This window comes from Cynocephalus volans, chromosome 5, assembly GCF_027409185.1.
Source record: "Cynocephalus volans isolate mCynVol1 chromosome 5, mCynVol1.pri, whole genome shotgun sequence".
Taxonomy (NCBI): domain Eukaryota; kingdom Metazoa; phylum Chordata; class Mammalia; order Dermoptera; family Cynocephalidae; genus Cynocephalus; species Cynocephalus volans.
The window spans coordinates 158738265-158760004 of record NC_084464.1 but is presented as its reverse complement, the minus strand read 5'-3'; the positions used below and the strand labels follow the sequence as shown (position 1 = coordinate 158760004).

Here is a 21740-nt window from a genome sequence, read left to right as displayed (position 1 = left end):
AGAAAGGTGAAATTTAAAAGCTGGCGTTCACCCAAAAACATTCATATCTGAATTAAGCCAATTATGTTTTCGGGGAATAATGGCAATCTGATCCTCTTTGGAAAACAGATTTAAATTGACTTTTAGGATAAAATATACTTGTTCAATTATTGGCTGAACAGGCATCATAAACAAGTTTCCTAAAACAGGAAAGATAACACATATGTGGACAGTATCTCAAGTTCTAGTTTACATATATATATTAACAATGTCTCTTAGTCACGAATTTGGCTTTTAAAACCTCCATGAAGACACTTTGATTTACCTGTGTTTTTAAAGGAGACTTAAGGCTAATCCAAGGCTCAGTGATCTTTTCCACTTATGTAAACTCCTATAGCCTGATATACCCATCTCTATAAACTGGAGATGGTGATGGTAACTACAACAAAATAATAATGACTGTGATGATAGAAAACACAGTTAGCATTGGAGGCGTAGCATGCTCTGTGCCGAGCTCTTTGCATGTGGACCTATTTAGTCACAGCCCTGTGAGCGAGGTACTCTATTTATCATGCTTTTACAGGTGCAGGTCAGGTCGTCTGTCCAAGGTTATATACAGCAAGTAGAGAATGAAGCTGGGATTTAAACCAACCGTGATAAATCCGAAGCCCTGCTTGCAACCACTTCTCATGATACAGACACCTCTAATTGTTCACTTGAAAGTTATCACCATATAAAACAAAACAATTATCCCTTCTTGAGCTGCAGATTGGCTCTCGTGCCAATATTCAACCTCACTGAGGTGATTTTGACTCTGGCTGTGGCTCTTGGTCTCTCTGTCTCTGTCTGTCTGTCTGTCTCTCTCTATGTGTATATATATATATACACACACTCACGTGTATGTGTATACATATATACACAAACACACACAAACACACACAAGAGAACTTCAAAAAGTTCATGGATTCGTATTATCTTTTGATTCTATTTTTCCAAGAACTTTTTGAGTTACCCTCATGTATATATACATATATGTGTATATATAAAACAGGCAATTGCTATTTGGGGCCATGAAATATGTCAGAAAAGAGACTTGTGCATTCTACCCACCCCCATCTTGCGCACACCGCTGTTCCTTCCTGGGAGGGGCCCGCAGCAGCAAGAGGCCCCGAGTTCTATGTGATTAACCTGATTGTCACACTGCCCTGTAGGAGCCATACTTCATTGCAGGGTAGGACAATAATGCTGAGTCACAACAAACCCTCCCCCTCCTGGCAACACGGTAACAAGTCATTGCTTTGTAGCTTGATGACTAAGGCCATAAAAGAGGGTACGTTTATCCAACTAACCACGTTATTCTTCGGGTCCAAGGTGAGATGTGCCATCCAGAGGCTGAATGGTTCCCAATCCTCCTGCACCTCACAACCTCAGGACACTTTTAAGGATTCAAATTTCAGGACACCCCCCCCTCCCCCCAGACCTACTGAATCCAAATCTCCAGGGTGTGAGCAAAAGAATCTAATTTTTTTTCAAATCCTGAACCAGTGGGCACACGACCACTGCTTGAGATCATTCTGGAAAGATTTGAACATCAACATAAGGATACTTGTTAAGGACCTAAAGCAAGGTGCTCATCTCAGTGGAAACTCCCTCCAGGAACTGACAGTCCAAGGTCTGAAATCCACCTGAGACAGCCACCAGCAGGCTGCTCCAGGGCTGTGCTTCTCCTGTTGACCGCTGCCCGTCAGGACAGCAGCCCTGGTGCAGGACACAGCTCCTTTTCCTCCCCCACGATCCAACCGATCCAAGGCTCTCTCTGCAGATTCTCCTGTCCATTCCGTTTACCTCTGCTGGTCTTAGTCTTCCAGATACAATTACCCAATAGCAACAGCAGACAGGAACCAAGGAGTCACGGAGTCCACAGAAAGTGTGCAGTGCTCTTCCACAGAGAGGGGTCACTGAGAAACAATCAACAGGCCTTTACTGAGCACCCACTGGGTGCCAGTTCAGGACACTGGCACTGCTGCTGGCAGAGGAAAACCAAAGCTGGCTTGTCAATGCATATGGGACCCAGTGATTTATCATCTAAACCAGGATGCTCTAGAGACAGGAGGACATTTTTAACCATTCCGTTGGGACAACAGATATAAACCAGTTTGGGTCCAGGTGTTTTAAGGTCTAGGTTTTATTATTTTTCTGGTATAGTGAGGCCAACAAATCAGGAGACAATTGCCGCTGAAAAGATAGTTTGTTACCCACACTTTGCCAGAAGAGGGGACAGGCCATGCCACGCAGGGCCACTTGGGGAAGCGTGGGGGTCAGTCAGGAGGCAGAGGGAGCGAGAGGGGACATGGGCAAGAGCCCTTCCTGAGGGTTCCCGGGGAGGAGCAGATGAGCAGGGGAGCGGGCTTGGGATTGGCTAGTGTGGATATCAGGTGGGCTCTGGGGTGTCGGGGTTGTCTCTAGCTGTCTGTACCTGGCCCAGGGTGATCAGGGCAGGAGACTAGCAGCCTGGAGTGTGAGAGCTCATATAGCAGTGGTTGGGGTGCAGGCCCTGGATTGAGTGGACTGTATACAAAAGGTGTGGCCCTACCTGTAGATATTGCCTGGCCCTGGGTGGTGGGCTCTTCCTCCAGGGTCAGCAAGGCCCCAGAGGTCAAAGCCTCGGAATATAAAGACCTATTTAATGCACACGGCAAACCAGGAAATATGGTCACCCTGTTAATATGAGGAGATTTTCCTCTGTGTCCCGGGCCCACCTCCCCTCTAGATACCCCATCCTCTCCCCAGCACCTGACTCCATGCCCACTCCGTCCATCCTGACCTTCAGTGTCCTAGGAAGGCCCCCCTCCCTTTGCGGTAACCCATGCTCAGCCTAGCAAGTGCCAGCCTAAGGCTCCAGATCCTGATTGGCCCCTAGAGCGAGTGAGAGAGGTTTCAATATTATCAATACTGAAGGACTGTGCATTCATTTAAAATAAGGAAGAGAACATGCTTTGTTTCTTCAAAACCTGGGGTAAGTCTTAGTCAGCTGGGGCTGCTATAACAGTACCAGAGACCTGGTGGCTTGTAAACAACAGCATTGATTTCTCACAGTTCTGGAGGCTGAGACTCCAAAATCAGGGTGCCAGCATGGTTGGGTTCTGGTGAGGGCCCTCTTCTGGGTTGCAGACTGCTGACTTCTCATGGAGTCCTCACATGGTGGAAAGGGGCCAAGAGAGCTCTTGGGGTCCCTTTTATAATGGCATGGATCCCACTCACTAGACTCCACCCTCATGATGTAATCACCCCCAAAGACCCACCTCCTAATACCATCACACTGGGGGTGAGGATTTCAACTCATGAATTTGGGGGGCACACAGCATTCAGTCCATTGCAGAGTCTGTTTAAAGAAATGGTGCTAGAGCACATTCTTGAAGGTGAAAACATTAGAAATTGCTGCTCTGGCTTTTTCCTTTTCCCTCTTTTATCCCAAGGATCATAACCTTCTCAGCCACCTCCCACTCCCCAAGCTAACTGGCAAATCCAGTAGCTCAGCTCACACTAGTTGAGATGGCTCCACAAGGGGCATGCTGCCAGCTCTCCAGGGACATAAGCTGGAGTGCCCCAGCATGAAGGGGCCAGCCGCGCTACCAGAACTGGGGACACACAAGCCTAAGGGGAAATGCTAGTGGTCACCTGGCAGGCCTTCAAGTCACAGTCTGTTCTGTATGCTCAGGGGATCAAAAAGGATGACAGAGAAAATTGTTATTTTGAGAGAAAATTATTTCTCTTCCTTTGCCATAATTTTTATCTTTCCTCCCTGAAAGAGCAAAGCATATTAACATAAATTTGCAGTTTTCCAGTTCTTAATTACCTTCCAACAGTGTGCTATTGATAGGCACAAGGTTTCTTGAAGTTGCACTTTGAGACTTTCACTTGGTCTGAGCAAAATATACTTCATCAGAATAAATATGTATTCACCCAGATGAAAATGCTTTTGGTTCAGCAGCATGTAACAAAGCCTTTCTGTGTGTACATGCCATGAGCCAGACACTTCTGCCCCAGAGGATTGTGCTGAGGAGTCATCACAGATAGATACAAGGACACTGTCTACCAGCCCTTGCTCTAGACGATACTCCTTTACCCACCGAGGTTGCTGAGAGCCTGCAGTCACTTCACCATTCCATTTTATACCTGCTATTGCTTTCTGCATTTCTATGCTTTCATTTTTTGATTTCTGTTTGACTATCTTTCTTGTTTGCTTGCCTTTTCCATTTATTCTGTTTTCTTTTTTAGAAGTAAAATACTTTCACTTTTCTTTTACTGATTACCCCAGAAATTTAAACATACATTAATGTAACGAAGTCTAATGACCTTCAGTCTGAATAATTCTAGCACCTTAGAACTTCCTGATTCTCTCCCTTATATGCTACTTTGATCCAGCATGTTAGTTTTGCCTTGATTTTTCTAAACCAACAAATTAAGCTTTGTTTTATAGTTTTATATCATCAATATCTGCTTTGATTTACCCACATCTAATCGCTTTTCTTTGGTCACATTTTCTCCTTGCAGTTCAGATCTTCCTCTTGGAAGTCTCCTGTTTAGATGTTTCTTTCGTAAAGTTCTGTTGATGAGAAATACTGTATTTTATGACTGAAAGTGTTTTTATTCATGCTTATTTTTGAAAATTAATTTTTTCTTATATAGAATTCTAAGGGGGCAGGTATTTTCTTTTAATACTTCGAAGATATAAGGGTACTTCAAAAAATTCATGGAAAGATTTATTTTATCTTTTGATTCTACTTTCCATGAACTTTTTGAAGTGCTCTCGTGTTATCCTACTGTCTGCTAACATAGATGGATTAGGAAATCGGCTGTCAGCATAACTATAACTTCTTTGCAGATAACCTGTGTTTTCTTTGTCACTCTCTCTTCAAATACGTTTCCCCCTCCAGATCTTTGTTATCTTCTTCTAGAGAAATTTTGGACCTTCTCACCCTATCCTCCTTCTCTCATCTATCTCCTTTCGTATTTTTCATCTCTTTGCTCTCTGACCTGCATTGTGTGGAATTCCTCCAGCTTCGTCTTTCAGTTTCCAGGTTCTCTCTTCATCTATTTCTGGTGTGTTGTGTAACTCATGAACTGAATTTCTCATCTGAATTATTAATATCCAGGAAAGTGGACAAAACATAGAAATTTGCTTCCTTTTCAAATCTTCCTGGTTGATCTTGATAGTTTCTTATTCCATTATCATACTTTCCATACTTTGTTTAGTTTCTTTACACACATCAAACCTATTTATTTTGTACTCTGTATCTGACCATTGACCATTCCAACATCTATCTTTGCTGGTCTGATTCTGCACTTTTGTATTTCTGCTAGTTTCAGTCATGGTAGCTAGTTTTCTCCCATATTTGGTGACTTTTTAAGTTTGTTTTTTTGTGGTTTTTTTCACTTGTGGTCCCAGGTTTCTGGGAATTTTATTTGTATAATTTATTTGAGATTTGGCTTTTGAAAGTGCCTTACTCAGTGGAAGATATTTTTGCTGTAGCCAGGTTCCTGGGTATACTACCAATCTGGAAATATTTCAAATTAATTTTTTGAAGCTTCTGCACAGCAAAGGAAATTATCAACAGAGTAAAAAGTTATCAATAATTATCAATTATTTTACCTACAGAATGGTAGAATATACCTGCAAACTATACATCCAATAAGGGACTAATATCCAGAATATATAATATATAAGAAACTCAAACAATTTAGCAGTAAAAAAAAAAAATAATCCAATTAAAAAATGGTCACAGGAGCTGAATAGATATTTCTCAAAGGAAGACATACAAATGGCCAACAGATACATGAAAGAATGCTCAACATCACTAGTCATGAGGGAAAGGTAAATCCAAACCACTTTGAGATATCATCTCACCCCAGTTAGACTGTCTAGAATCAAAAAGACAGAGAATAATAAATGCTGGTGACAATGAGGAGAAAGGGGACCCTCCTACACTGTTGGTGGGACTGTAAATTAGTGCAGCCATTATGGAAAACAGTATGGAGGTTTCTCAAACAGCTACAGATAGAACTGCCATATGATCCAGCAATCCCTCTGCTGGTTATGTACCCAAAGGAATGGAAGTCATCATGTCAAAGGGATACCTGTACTCCCATGTTTATTGCAGCTCTATTTACAATAGCCAAACTGTGGAACCAACCTAAATGCCCATCAACAGACCACTTGATGAGGAAAATGCAGTATATATGCACAATGGAATGCTACTCATCCATAAAAAAAAAAAAAAAAGATTCTGCAGCAGCATGGATGAGCTTAGAGAAACTTATGTTAAGTGAAATAAGCCAGGCACAGAAAGAGAAATACTGCAGGATCTCACTCATAAGTGGGGTGGGGGCTAAAAAAATAAATAGAAAGAGGGAAGGAAGGAAGGAAGGAAGGAAGGAAGGAAGGAAGGAAGGAAGGAAGGAAGGAAGGAAGGAAGGAAGAGAGGGAGGGAGGGAGGGAGGGAGGGAGGGAGAGAGGGAGGGAGGGAGGGAAAATAAGAGAAAGGAAGGAAGGAAGGAATGAATCACGATAATACGATGAACTTTCAGAAGGAGAGAACCGAACTGATTACTGGAGGAGGGAGAGGGGGAGGGGGACCAGCGAGAAATTGGTTAATGGACACAAAGAATGATCACATGTGGTAGTGACGAACATGCTAATTATCCTGATTTGACCATCACACATTGTGCACAGGTATTTGATATTCGACTCTGTACCCCACAAATATGTATAATCAATTATGTTTCAATTCAAAAAAGAGAACAAAAAACAAATTAATTTTTTGGCCCGAGTTTTTTTTGTTTTTTTTTTTTTAAGCTAAAGAGATAGTATGAATTCTTTTCACAAACCCCGTGTTGGAGGCTTGGTGGTTAGGAATTCTCAGAGAAACATTTCCTCCTGAGTCTGCCCCACCGTGGAACCAAGCCTGTGAACAGCAGCATGTATCTCTATCAATTCTTGATCAACTCTCTCTTCTGGGAAGGCAGTTTCCCTACTTCCTCCGCTGAGGATGTCACCCCGCAGGAATCCAGGTCCTCTGTGTCTAATGGGAAAATCCAGTGCCATCTTCTGCCCTGCTCTGGCCCTAGGCTTTGACTCCTGCTGCTGCTCTCGGGGCCTGTAAAGACCCAGGCTCTGGGTAACTTGGGACTAGAAAAATAACCCCATAGCAAATACCAGATTCCTTCTCCCTTAATCAGAAGGATTTTCTCTTCCTTATTCTGGCCTTTGGGGATGACCTGTACTTTCCCACCAGATCAGCCATGCATTAAACAAAAAGATGTGTTTTCCATATTTCATCCAGTATTTTTAAGTGTATGGACCTGGGAGAAACTGCATGTAGTGTGCCATATTACTAAAAGAAGCATTTGAAATTATTTGTTTAATAAGTAAAATCATAGTTTTCTCTAATCTCTATCACTGAGCTACTTGCTGCCAGTAAGCAATTTTAAACCATTGCTACAGAAGAACAAACTCCTAGACCTTAAAAAGAAATGTCTGGAGCATGAGGCAGGGTGGGGTTGAGGGTGTATGTAGGTGGGGGTGTGGGTATTTGCTGTGTATCACTGAGGGTTAGGACCACCCATGCCTCTGCAGTGACTCAAAGATGTGTTAGTAAGATACATGCCTGGTTACTAAATCTTGGAACAGCCCTCATTAGCCACGGCTGTATCACCTGGGCTGTCAGCCATGAGTGGTCCTTACAATGTCCCAGAGCCAGGGACAGTTCTTTGTGACCTAGGGTTGCTTCTGAGCAGTTAAACTGACTCTGCTTCATTCCTACAAAGTTATCAAAGGATGTTTCCTTTGGGAATGTGATGGAAAATGAACAGAAATGAAATTGGTTTGACCCCAATGACCAGCCCAGGCGAGTCTCGTCTGTGGTGCCCAGTGCTCAGGGCTGCACCCACACGCTGTGCCTGTCTCACGGGGTCCTGGCCGGGTGACTGTCAGTGCAGTGCCTTCCTGGGCTGTGTCACTGACCCATTCATTCTGCTCATGTGTTCTAGGCACAATGCCAGACACTGGAGACACAAGGACAACTCAAGCATGATCTTGGCCCTGGAAGAATTTATTTTCTATTGGAAATAATAGAAACACAAATACTAATTCCTGTAGAAACTGTTAAATGCTACACAGTTGTTTTCCTCAACTCCTTCATTTATAAAGCCTGAATAACTTTAACATTTCAAACGAGTTTAGAATTTGAAGGTGAAATGACAGAAGGTGGATTCGTTCTGGGCGGGAAGGATTTTACTTACCAAATTCTGCATCTTGTCCGGGGGCCTCACTGCGCTGTGATAATTGGAAGGTGACAGTTTACAGAGGTCACGGTTTCCCAGCACAGCCAGCCTGGTTCTCAAAGCACAATACTGCAGGATACAATCCTGCACGTGGGCAGCTCTGGTTTGGGTCCCATCCTTCAGGGTGTCCAGATTTTTGCATGTGATTGGCACTGATGCCAACCTGCAGCTCTGGGAACATTTTAAAATCATTATTACAAGTTAATGAAATGACTTACATGTTTGTATTCATGTTCAAGCGTAGAAGGAAAAAAAATTTAAATACTATAGAGGCCAAGGTGGAGGGGTTCTGTCTGGATAAACATTTCGAAATATATTTCTAGACTACAAGGTTCTTGTAGTAAATCCAAAAATGTACCAATTCTTTTTCTGCACGTGTTATCCAATATTTGAAGTAAGCGAACAATACTGCTGTGTCTGAATAACTAGGCAGCTGCAGAGAGAAGGTCTGCAATGGCTCCTTTCAAGTCCCTTCTCCTTGTGGTGGTGAGAGTCAAGGACAATCCAGTCCTCGGTGACATGAATAACTTTAGTGAACAGAGCTTTCCAGGCTGTAGATCCTGAGGTAAATCATATTATCATGTAACAATATATGTCAGATACTCATTCTGAGTCTTTTTTGTCCTCAACACTCCCAGTGCACTGGGCACTTTTTAATTCCCTTCTAAGAGGTGAGAACTTTCAGAGAGGTTAAGGAATGTATCCAAAGTCACCCGCCTGGGTGGAGCTGGTATTGGAGCCCAGGCAGCTGGCTCTGCGGCCCACAGACTTAATTTCTAGCCATTGCCAACTGCCTCTCCCTTCTGCTCTGTCACAGCAACCTCAGTTCCTTGCTCCTATTCCTTCTGTGACAACATTTAGAGTTCCCTATTTTCCAGGTGCAAGAAGGAAGGATAACAAGACGTAGGGGGAAGTTTACAGGTGAAGATTCTGGAGTCTCACCAACTCTGCTACTTACCTGCTGTGGGCCATTGTTTGATTGCCTGATCTTCAATGTAAAATAAAAACTAGTATACCCACTTCACAGCTGATGAAGTGTCTGATAAGAAATGTAGACAAGCATCTATCACCTGGCCTGCTTATTAAGCACCTGATAAGTGTGATTGGTCACAGTTATGTGAAACAGCAGAACAGAGGACCTCATGTTATAAAACGGAGTAATCTTTTCTTAACTGGCAAGCACATGCCACAAGCCAAGAACACCATGTTCCACAAATGGTATGTGTAGCCACCCGGCACTTGTCCCGTGGGCTGACGTTTGAGCCTCTTGCCCAAAGGCACTTTCATCTCTAAGAATTTCCTATACCAGCCTTTCAAGGAACCCAAGCTTCAATCCCATTAACAAAGACCTTCATTTAAACTCCCCTTGTCTTTCTCTACCCAGGCCTACCACGTTGATGAGAGAGCCGCAGAGCGAGCTCGCTGGGAAGAAGCCTCCAAAGAAACCATCAAGAAAACTACCAAGCCTTGTCCTCGTTGCCACGTACCAGTTGAAAAAAATGGTGAGTCTGGGCCGAGCAGAAAGCGAGGAAGACATGGGCTCTTGCTGGAGAGAGTCAGGTTCATGGCTACAACAGTCAGTGATTCCAGGAGGGTTTCATAATTAAGCACAGGCACTTTGAAGCTGTCAGGCCAGAGTCTCTGAGTCTCAGTTCCCCCACATCAAACTTCTCTACCACTCGAACCTCAACTCCTCATCTGTAAAAGAGATAATAATAAAAGCTATCTCCTAGGACAGTTGTCAGAATCATATGACACCACACTTGCCAACGCTTAGCCCAGTGTCTGGTGGCAAGAAAGCCCTCAATAAATATTAATTGTCTTTGCGATTGTTTATTATTAATAATATTGGACAGTTGGTGTCTGATGAGTTGTCTGCTGTTCTAACAACAAAAAATTTAGGAAACTTCCCAGTCCGATATTTCCCATTGTGTTCTCCAAGGTGCTCTAGTGTCTAGAGATATTCGGGGACAGGAAATCACTATGTCAAATCAATGTAGCCAGTGATCCCTGCTAGATCTCCCCACTTGGATAATAACAGCAACAAAAATAATGTGTTACCAGACCAAGCAGTTACTGTAGGTGTTACCGGGCAACTGGGGTCCATCTGTCAGAGAGCACAGCCAAGACCAGGGTCCGAGGAAAAGGCTTTATTACTTACAAGTAAGGAGAACACTGGGGATCGCTCCCAAAGCAGTATCTCCCTGCACAAGGGAAAGGGGTCATCTTACGTGGCCAAAATTCCTGCCTAACTTCCCACCCAAGTTCTCATTTAGGTCTCTCATGTAAATGAAGGATACGAGCTTGTTCAATTTGGATTGGTTGACTATGGGCCATAGTTCACTGGTCAGTTCTAAGCCAAATATGCATTTGGACCCAGGAAGGAATGTGATCTTTGGGCAACAATGGGACCTCAGGAAGTTGTCACATGGGCTAAACCTTGAGCCCTCGGCTAGTGCAGGTTACAGTCCAAAGGTGGTGAATTGAGACTTCCTGTCGTGGCTGACCCATGACATAAAACAGGGGCAGGTGGGTGTGGAGGTTCCGGCTCCTCCTTGGGCGGGGATTCACCAAGGTTCATGTCTATGGCCCGTGTTTCAATTTTAGCCTAAGTTCTCTACAAATATCAGAGCGTTTAATAGTCACAGAAGCCACATAAGGAAACTACTATGATTATCCCCGTTCACAATGTACGTTAGCATATTAAAGCATTTCAGAATTCCTTTTGTAAAGAAACCTGTTTAGTTTCATTGAACCAACTTCTTTTCAAATTTATTTGGCCATAAAATTCTTTTTTTTTTTTTCTTCATATCACATCTATTAATATCCCTTTGAGGCTGGAACAGCTTTGGGCTTTAGTTTCCCACCCCTGCTGTGGGGGCGTTCATGCCTTATCTTGTTCCGATACATGGCTCGGTCATTCAAATATCCTTTACACGAATGTGTTTTTGAAAAGGACTTTTTCTTTTGCCTTCTACCAAATGCTAAGTTTTAAGAATATGAAATGACTATTTGTAGATATTTCTGAATTAAATGAAATTGACTGTAGCTGAAGTCTGTGCTGCTTTGCTTAGACATCTGCATTCAGACAGCTCTCCCTAAAGTATACTCTACACCCAAGACAGTGTCTCACCAGATGGGCCCACACAGCAGTCACATCCCCTCATCTGCGCAGAGGCTGAGCCACCATGGCTTTAGGGAGGCTCGAGAATGCTCTTGGGCACAAGGACTCCCCTCCAGTCTCCTGCCTTCCTGACTCTGCAGCGTGGGGACCAGCATGGCTCTATAATAATCCCTACCTGCCTGCCATGCGCCTGTCTTCAGAGTGCAGCCACAGTCACGGGAGCACATGTGAGAATTGCGGAAGGTGTTTGTTTAAACTGCAGATCCCAGGGTCCAGAATCTGCATTTGAAGCTCACAGCTAGGACTCCAGGGGATGGCGAGGCTGTGGCTGCAGAGGTCATGCTCTGTAAAGCGTCTCCACCACGCACAGTTTCTGTTCTTCACTCCCCAGCAGGAGCGAGTTCTCTCCAGGAGCTCAAGACCACCCAGGACAAGGATGCTCTGGTGCTCCTGGGGACACAAGCCCACTCTACTGACAGCCATGTCCTCACACATCTGCCCAGCACACTCTGGGGACTTCAGACATTCTATTTTCAGGCAAGGTCCTTTCCCTTTCCACTTATTGTTTTATCTTCCAGGAGGTTTCAGGAATTGGCCACTTTTGTCCTCCCTGCTGCTGGATCTTCTGTTTGGTCCCAGAGGGCTTTCCCAGCATGCCCAACATGGTCTGGGGACTGACATGGAACTTGGGCTCTGGACTGTCTGAGCCCACCTCCTCCCTCCACCATTGTGACCCGTGTCCCTGGGTCTCTTCCCCCTAAACTGCCATTCATGTCCTTCCGCTCCTTCCTCTGTGAAGCGGAGGCAGTGTGTGCCCCGTCCACAGAGTCATTGTGGAGATTCAGTGAGAAAACACCTGTAAAGTGCCTGCTCTGTAGCACGAGCCCTCAGGGGACCCACTGCTGTTAGCATGGCTGTGTTAGGCGGATGATTAGCGCGCATATGGTTGGGAGGGGAATAAACGTAAAAACTAGGGTCAAGTTACTGGTTGTGGTTCAGCACACATGGCTGTTGGGTGGTGGCTGTGGTTCTTTTTTCCTCCCTGGTGACCGTCCCCCACTCTGATGGCTGTCACGTGATGACCATGTGATTATGCTGTCCCCTGGCTGTTGTCATGTAGCCATCCCCAGCTCTGCCACGTTACCTGAAGTTAAACTCTAATCTATATTTGAAGTATTCCTCTGGCCTGCCCAGATACCTTGCAGTGACCAATGGGGTACCTGCTGGCATCCTTCCCGGACGTGCCCCCCAGGGTAAAGCCACCACGACCAGTGCTCACAGAACCCTTTCTCAAAGGAAAACACTTGCACATGTGTGAGGTAGAGTTGGTGCATTATCCCAGGTGAGCAATAAAGCAAGCACCAGGGGCAGCTTCTGCCATGTCTTCTTATGGAGCACTAGCTGCCCCTGGCTGGTAGGTGCTAAGAGCTGGCATGCTGCAGCGTGAAACCTGGCAATCCCCTGATGAGCTCTCAAGTCTCTCTTTCCTCAGTTAAGTCCTTTAGGAAAGTTTCTATTAATACAAACAAGACTGTGCTGACACATGCCCAGCAGCAGGAGCAGGCTTAGCTCAGTGCAAGTCCCTAGCTCTGAATAATGGTCTCCTGGAGGAAAAACAGAGAGTCCATCAATGAGTCATTATTGTTCTTTTGCGTGCTGGAAGGTTCCTAAAATGCAGTCATGTTGGCACGCACCTATAAAGAGCAGAAGACACCACAAATTAATTAGTAAAAAGCCATTTGCAATTATCAAAGATTTTTAATTTTTTGTATGTTTGTTTTGTTTTGTTTTTAATACTCCTCAAAGTTGGTGAGGACATAAATTGGCATAACTTTTCCGGAAACCACCTTTGCAATATATATAAAAAGATGTTAAAATAGTTATATTCTTTGACTCAATAATTCTACTTCTGGAAATCTATCCCAGAGAAATCTGAAATATACAATATTTACACACACACACACACACACACACACATTTTAGGCAAGAACATGCTAATTGCAGCATTATTTATATTAGGGAAAACCCCAAATCATCTTCCTGTTCACTGGCCTCAATATGAGAACAACTGGTTTATGGAAATGCATCCTGCGGCCCATGTTGCAGGACCGCGGGTGTTAAGAGCACACACTGCATTCCTACTGCCTGGTTAGAATCTGGCCTGTGCCACATACTGGGTGGCCCGCTGAGCATCAGTGTCCTCATTTGTGAGAGGGGCCTATGATAGCACACACCTTCCAGATCGATGTGAGGAGAAAGGAGATAGAGTATTAAATGCACTTACCACAGTGCCTGGCTCAGAGCAAGCTCTCAGGGAGTGGTGTACATGCCTTCATGTCAACAAAGAAGTTATGAAAACATGGGGGACATGCTTACAATCCACCTAAGTGAGAAATCGGGATCCCCAAAACAAGGAGCATATGATGTCTCAGTTCTGAAATATATATATGTATGGGAGGAAATGGAAAGAACAGGAAGGAAAAGGCTGGGAACAAGATATCAACATGTCATTGTGGGTGGCTGTGGGCATAATAGGATCAAGGATTTTCTTGATAATGCTTTCTTCTGATGCTTCTCTATAACAAACATGCACGATGTGTAACCAGGAAAAAGGAATCAATAACAACTGAGCAGGTCTGTCTCGGGGTCTCTGCCAGCCACGGTGGGGAGAGTCAGGGAGCCCCTCCATTTCCCATGCACATTTCCTCTCTTGGCATCAAGGTGGGAGAATTTATCCATAGAGGCTGTGGGAGTTTGTACTTTGCTGGGCTTCCTAGTTAGCCCGGGCTGCGGTTTTGGAAATTTGGAAGATAAGATGCAAGTCAGTGAGCCTGGACACGTTGCTTTCTGATCCTCTTTTAAAAAGCATTGATGGCATTTACTGTTAGCTTCTGTGGGCGCTTGAGACACTCACCTGTGTGCCCGTCGTGTGGCTTTAAACACTATCCGTGCACTGATGCTCCCACATCTACCTGCCTACCCTTCCCTCGCCCCCAGGTTTCTGACTCAAATATCCAACTGCTCACTCAGTGTCTCCAGTTGATCGTTTCATAGTCATCTCAGATTTACCAAAGCAGAACGTGAACACCTCCAAGGAAACCTTTCCATCCTAGAGTGTGTCCCATCTCAGTAAATAGCACCAGCCAGTAGCTCAAGACGAAAACCTAAAGCTCATCCTTCTTTCCATTCTGTTCCTTGCCCCTCCGTTCAACCCCCTTCATCACTGCCTTCAGTCGTGTTCTGACCCACCATGTCTTCCTCCTTCAGTTCCCGTGTCCCTAGAGAACCACCCTCATTATTCAACGTCTCTTCCAGGGACAGCCTCCCAACGGGTCTCTTTCCTCCAGCTCTCGCACATTTGTGGCTCATCCTCTACACAGGCGACGGAGAGGACGTCTCAGAGTGAGAATCAGTTCCGCCCTCCTCCCCGCTGTGGTTTCTCATGGCACTTACAACAACATCCACATTCTGAACCATGGCTGAAGTGGCCCTCCGAGGGGCTTTACTGCTTCTGCTCCATCCGCTGCCGCAGGACCTTAGCACATCTTGCTTCCTCTCTGGGATTTCTTTGTGCCATCGTTTCATATGGCTGCCTCCTTCCCATCCTTCGGTTCTCAGCTCAGATGACCATTCCTCAGTGAGACAACCCCCTGCCCCCTGTCTGAAGCCACTGCTGCTCTCCTGTAGTGGCTGCTGTGAGGCACTATCCAGACCCCCTCTAGGAGGGAAGGAATGCTGTCCCCTCTGTGAGGAGCCCTGTCAGTGGATGGCCTCAGCTCCCAGCCTTTGGGGAATCGCCTCTGCTGCAGAGAATTAGCTCAGGGTCACTCGACTTCCCCAGGGAAGACCACATCCAGGACTGTCGATGGGGGCTTCAAAATGCCCAACCCACTAACCAAACTCAGGACAACTATGAAGGGCTGCCCCAGCCCCAGGGCTCTCAGGGGTCTGCCGAGACCTCCCTCAGGCTATGACTGCTTCCCTTTTCTTCCCTGGGGGCTGATCCCAAACACATGCCCTAAATAAACTTCCTGTACACCAACTTCCATCTCTGCATCAGCATTCCCTGGACCTGACCCCTGCTACTCACCCAGCAGGTCACATCAGCCTGTTTAATAATAGCTTCATAGCACTTATCATCTTCTGACATCACTTTTCTTTGTTTGTTTACATGTGTCCTGTCTGTCCCCCATTAGAACATAAGATACATGAGGCCAGCAACCTTGTCTGTCAATGCCCGGAGCTCAGAAGAGTGCCTGGCTGATAAATACTTCATTGAATTAAAAGTAACTAGTAAAGGAGATAGACCCATAAACAGATATTTTAAATAAAATATGATAGAGGAAACAAGCTACTACAGCATAAAAACCTGCAGATTTCTTAAACCCAGGGAGGCTTCCTGGAAGAGGTACTCCTTGAGCCGAGAATTGAAGACCTGGTAGAAGTGAGCCAGGCAGGGAGAAGTGGGAGGGAGCATCCTTGGCCAGGAGGACAGCACGTGCAAATCCCCGGGTATGAAGAGAGCCCCTGCTGCTGCTGTTCCTGCACACAGCATGGCAGGAGCTAGGCTGCAGTGGTGGGAAGGATGCAGAATGCAGGATTCTGAGTGGCAGGCAGGGGGCCTGGACTTGGTCCTCTAAGACAGGGAGCCGTCCAAGGGCATGAAGCAGGGAAGTGATCCAGTCAGACTGCCCTTGACTCAGACCACACAGCAGCCGCGGAAGATGGAATTAAAGGAGTCGAGTGACTCATGACCATGGAAAAGTTTCCCAGTTGGGTTATTTCTTGGAAGTATTGTGATGTGCTATGAATGGAAAGCACTGATTTTTCACCTCTAGGTTTTCAACTTATGAACTGAAGAGCTGCAACTTCAAGCTTACGAGTGATAGTCTAAACTGTGTTAAAGTATATCACCATAACCAAAACAGACATCCCTATTACCAAGGAAGTTTTGTTTTCTAGTTCTCGCCTAGGCTTGTGGCCTGTTTCATATTCAGCTGAATCTCAGGAAAGCAGTTCTTCCTTCAGCTAAGCTGAAATGATAATGAGAGTAAATGTCATTTTAGACACCTTGGCACTTCCTCGTATAATCCCCTTCAATCTCTGGGAATTTCTTTCTTCACATCCATCTCAAGCAGATAAGACTGTGTCTCCATGCTCTGATCAATGAGCATGTGTTGCCAGTTAAATTTGCCTTCAGGTTGTCCAGGAACTTCTACTCTCTTGTTAAATCTCATGGAAGAGTTACTGGCCAGAGTCCTGATGTGGGCTGCCTGGAGTAGGCTGGGCTTTTCACAGCTTAAGTGTCAGTCAGTAGACAGAATTCACTACAAGGGAGGCCGAATTCCCTTCATATCAATATCCACAAATTAGTGTGAGACTGTCAGCAGCTTCTTGCTTGCATTCACTTTTAAGCTAGCAAAGCTTTTAGAATTACAGTGCTAAATGCTCCTCCATATTATGGGATCTAGCAATAGTGTATATGAAGCATCAGGAAGGAAAGAGAGTTAGTAACATGGGTAGCCTCTCTTCCGATTTCCTCTCTTCTTATTCTACTATGCTATTGTGATTTTAGAGTCTGTAATAAAATATTACTTATAATGCCAGTATTCCAGATGCGTTAGTATTTTGTTATAACTGGAAAACATTCTATTTCATTTAGAATTACTTTAATTTTTAAGTTTGTTGAGTTTTAATGTATGGCTCAATAATTCCATTATTTTACAGAAACAAGTGATTTCACAGTATCACACTATTTTGTCATATTATTTACATCATAAGTATACAACTATTAAATGTGTATTGAAAATTACACAATCCTAAATGGAAAGTATGAAAATAAAAGTCTCATAAGTTTTCTCCTTTATTTTCCACATGTCTGTAATCTTTTGTGATCTTTAAAACACCCCCCCCAAAAAAAGTAGAAGAATAGAGGATTTAACTGTAAGTTATCATAAAATAAATGCCTATACCTACATAGTCATAAAAGTTTTAAATTACCAGAAGTTCTCATACTGAGTTTCTAATAATAAAAATTAACAGTACTGGAGCAGTTGGAAAAACTGGCAAGAAAAAATGAATTAACAAGATAACTGGTAAAATTAAATAATTGAGCACATTCAATGTGATGTAGAATTCAATCAAAGAAACTGCTTTTGCTTGGATTACCTAGGAAATTCGGTCAGAAACAGTTCCCTACATGTGACTGCATACAAATAACTTTCTCCGCTCTGCACAGCAGACTTGGCATCTGAGTTCAGAAACCAATCAGGACTATATTTAACAAATGGGGGGAGGTGATGAATCCCAAAATAAGTCCCCAAATAAGAGACTTTTCATCTCGTGCTGAATGAGGCCCTGTTCCCTGAAAGAAAGAACATTAAAATCATGCAGATGTTCGTTAAGTCTCAGGCTTCACCATTTAAAAGTGCTTCACCTTTAGAAATTCTACAGCAGACTAATACTCTTATCTCAAAGTGTTTTTGAGGAGGAAATGCAATACATAGAGTACCCATCATTGCTAGATAGTTTCTTTCTATCCTTCTTATCTTAAATAAAATTTTGAATAGCATTAAGGAACATATTCCCTATTAAAAATTATAGGCTGTCCTAATTCTTTTTTTATGAATTTTTCCAAGCCAAGTGTCATTAAAGAAAAGATTAAAATTCATATTATTATATATTAAATTATTAAGTATATTTAACATATATTTAAAATATTAAATTTAATATATATTTAAACATATTTAAATGAGGAATTGACCCCTGAAACATGAAGCATTTATCTCTAAATCCTATTTCAGGAGAAGTAGATAAACTCAGAATGACAAATAAAATTTTTTCTGATGAAAGTGGTAGGCTTCAATTTTATTCATTTCTTAATGAATGTCATAACTTCAGAGCTGCCCTATTGTACTTTCTGCCACCTCTTCCCACAATTCAAAGTCTCTCAGCTCTTGTATTGCTTATGATTTTTTCACTTTGAAAGTAATTTCTAGCACAGCATGTTGGCATGAGAATGAGTGTTTTCCAGTGTTTGCTGCAAACCCACCTCACCTGTGTCCTCTGTACCCCCACAGGAGGCTGCATGCACATGAAGTGTCCACAGCCCCAGTGCAGGCTTGAGTGGTGCTGGAACTGCGGCTGCGAGTGGAACCGCACCTGCATGGGGGACCACTGGTTCGATGTGTAGCTGCGGCAGCTGGGGAACCTGCACTTGATTGTGCCATCTCCGTTGGAAACATACACAGTGCCACACCTTCATTTGCTGCTTCTTTTTCCAAACACACACATGCATGCACACACACGTGCATGCACACACACACACACACACACACACACACTTCAACTTCTTTCCAAAATAACAAAAGCAAAATTATAGAAGAATCTCTTGGGTCCCTTTTACTGTGTCCGTGAAAAACAGCAGAGCCCATTGCAACAGCAGCAAGAGGCATTTTCTGGCGTCAGGATGACACAAATACCAGAGCAGAGATTAAAGAGCAATCCATGCATTTTGTATAGATTGTCATTCTTGCATGAATTCAATTCAGGCTGGATCGGTACATGGAGAGAGACTTCCCAGGTATAATTTCCTGCATTTTACCTTCAATAAATGCTATAAAGAAGCCATTCACAAGGTGGGAAATACTTTGGGGAACTATTGTCCATGGTTCTGTGTAAGACTGACTGCAATAGATTCTCAAAACGACATTCATGGCTTTAAGAGCAATGCTCTTACGTAAATTCTCACAGAGCATCTGTTCCCAAAGAACCTGGGCAATAGTCTGAAATATTTGTTCATCTCCAAGAATTCTACCTTTATAAATTGCACTGAGGAAATATCAACTATGCATAAGTCAGCTTGTCAACTAAGTGAGAAATTATGGAAGTTAATTTGAATGTTGAATGTTTGCAATACAGGAAAGAAATTAAAACTTAATGCACTTTCATTCCATTTAATTATTTGCAACTTTAGAAAGAAATTGTTTTCCTGAAAATTTTACAAACTCTGTAATTTGTTTTTAAGTATTCATTTTGAAGCTTGGAGATTTAGCTAATACATTTGGCTTCACCGTAAGTTTGCTGGATAAAGTGCCTATAAAGGAGAAACAGTTTCATAATGATATTTAATGTTAACAAACATGCAGTTTATTACATGAGAATCTTTAAAGAAGGAGCATTTCAAGGACTTTAAAAATGAAAACGCGCCTGACTCTCTCGATCGGAGGGTTTATGCTCTTTCTGCATAGTGGCTCAGTCCCCCAGTCTGCAAGTCCCAGGGATCTCTGCACACCTGGTGGGTTCCACCAGGGGCAGCTCTTCACTTAGGACAGTAAATTCACACTAGAATATTCCTCATGTTAACATGGATTGAATTTGAGTGTTGATCAAATTTTCAACTTTTTTTTTTTTTTTGAGGCATTCACAATACATCAAGAAGATTTACACTAGACGCAGCAACGCACATTTTCTACTGCAGTGTGCAGATGAGAAAGTATGGATATAACCACTGTCTTTTGTTCTCATTGAATTGTCTGGCTTCTCAGGAAGATCATGAACATAGCTGAGGGTGTGATGAGTCTCACTAGCACATGGAGTCCCTTTTGGATTTAGAGACTCTGGGAATTATGAAATGGATAACAGGGCTTTTTTTAGGTATAGCACCAGAAGTCCTTGCTAGTAGGAAGAGAGGGGATGGACTCGGAAATTTTCCAGGTCATGTCCCAAGGATATCTGTCCCTCTTTCCCTGACTGCCTCAGATGGTTCATTTCTCCCAGTCCTCCAGGGACAATTTCTTCCTGCTTTCCTTTTCCCTCAGAGGTGCCACTAGGGGCAGCCACATCAGCATTAAAAGCCTCATCGAGCTTCACCAAATGAGTCAGAAAATCCAACTATTCCAGCATGGCCCCACAGCTGCCAGGCCTGCATCAGGAAGCATAAAGATCATATAGAAATGATGGCGAGATTAGTGTCTGTGCAGTGTAAGAAAAAGAAAGGTCACCAGGTATGAGCCTGCGCATCCCCAGGGCCCCTGTCCACGCAAAGTCTCCACCCAGTCAGGGCATGACTTTGTATCATCTACAATCCCAGTAAGTTTCAGCCCCTTACACTGACCCCATGTGACAAATCAGATGGTACCTTCTGTCATGCAGTGCACACAGCATTCCATCTCACCTCTAGCTTTCTTTTTTAATGATGTTTTCATTATCGCCTCCTTCTAAGTCTGCATGGTGTGTTGGGTTTGCAATGCCGGAACGAAGTTTGCTCCATGAGTTGCAGGCACCCAGGTGTCCCTGGAGCTGGTTAGCTGTCCAGCATGGTCTCTTCTCCTTTCTTGGTGGTGGTCTTTCTTTCTTTCTTTTTTCAGAATAGAGTAGTGATTCTTTAAGTTAAGGAAAATACAGTTACTATATTTGAACGCAAATCACAGACAACCTTATTTGAGTATAAAGGGTTTAACAAAATATGAATGTATTAAAAGAATAGAAATAGCTTTTGCAGAAGAAACTTTATTTTTCTCTGAAATGTGTTAAGAACTATCTGACAGCTATGTCTAATGTTGTTCTCAAATTGTCAATAAAAGCATCAAAAGAGCTTTACATTCTGTCTTTGGAGATATATTTTTAATAAATGTTGAAGGTGTGGGAGGCTGTATTGTTCCATGGGCCTCACTCATGGCCTGGAAGACTTGCCTGGTGATGAAATGACCATTTTTATCTCTATTCTAAACTCCATACTGACTCTGGCTGTTTAGTTTTTAAAATTAAGGTAGTTCCTTAAGTGCCATCAAAATCTGAAAGGGCAGTAAGAAGCAAACCCTCATCCAAAAATCTAACAGTAACTTGTGTGCCTTACTCATAAATGTTCAAAAGAGAAGTTTGGGCTGGGAAAGACCATTCATAAGGATTTCTTCTTATGTTATTTTAGAAAATTTCGATGACTCTGCATTGCTCTCGGCATGGGTGAATTGATGCTGCATTCTTTTCGAATGGTTTTAGTGTCTGTGCATTGTTCAATTTACAATGAGCCCATGTTTGAGTGACCTGGAATGGAACATTCTTGGATAGCTCCTGTGCATATACCAGGCCAGCAGCACTGAGGGTCCCCTCAGTGCCAAACACCATGGGAAATGCCCTGGGGACATACAGAGGTGTGGGGATAATGGCCCTGGTATCAACAGAGCAGAGGGAAAGTGGGAGAGTATGCAAGCTCTGAGCGCCAGGGTTGGAACCCCAGTCCACCTCCCACCTGTGTATGAATTCGGGGACAATAATAGGATTCCACCCCATAGGG

The 21740-nt window shown here is 43.5% G+C and overlaps 1 protein-coding gene across 6 annotated transcripts in view; it reads left to right on the top strand.

Moving 5' to 3' along the window:
- Nucleotides 1-21004, top strand: part of PRKN (parkin RBR E3 ubiquitin protein ligase) — a 1299935-nt gene extending 1278931 nt beyond the window's left edge. For all 6 annotated transcript variants that reach the window (XM_063096536.1, XM_063096534.1, XM_063096533.1 and 3 more), the window contains 2 exons: nucleotides 9707-9824; nucleotides 18526-21004. In XM_063096536.1, the coding sequence (XP_062952606.1) occupies nucleotides 9707-9824; nucleotides 18526-18638 (231 nt within the window). In that variant the 3' untranslated portion in view covers nucleotides 18639-21004. The remainder of the gene's footprint in view (nucleotides 1-9706; nucleotides 9825-18525) is intronic.
- Nucleotides 21005-21740: the final 736 nt, after the last annotated feature.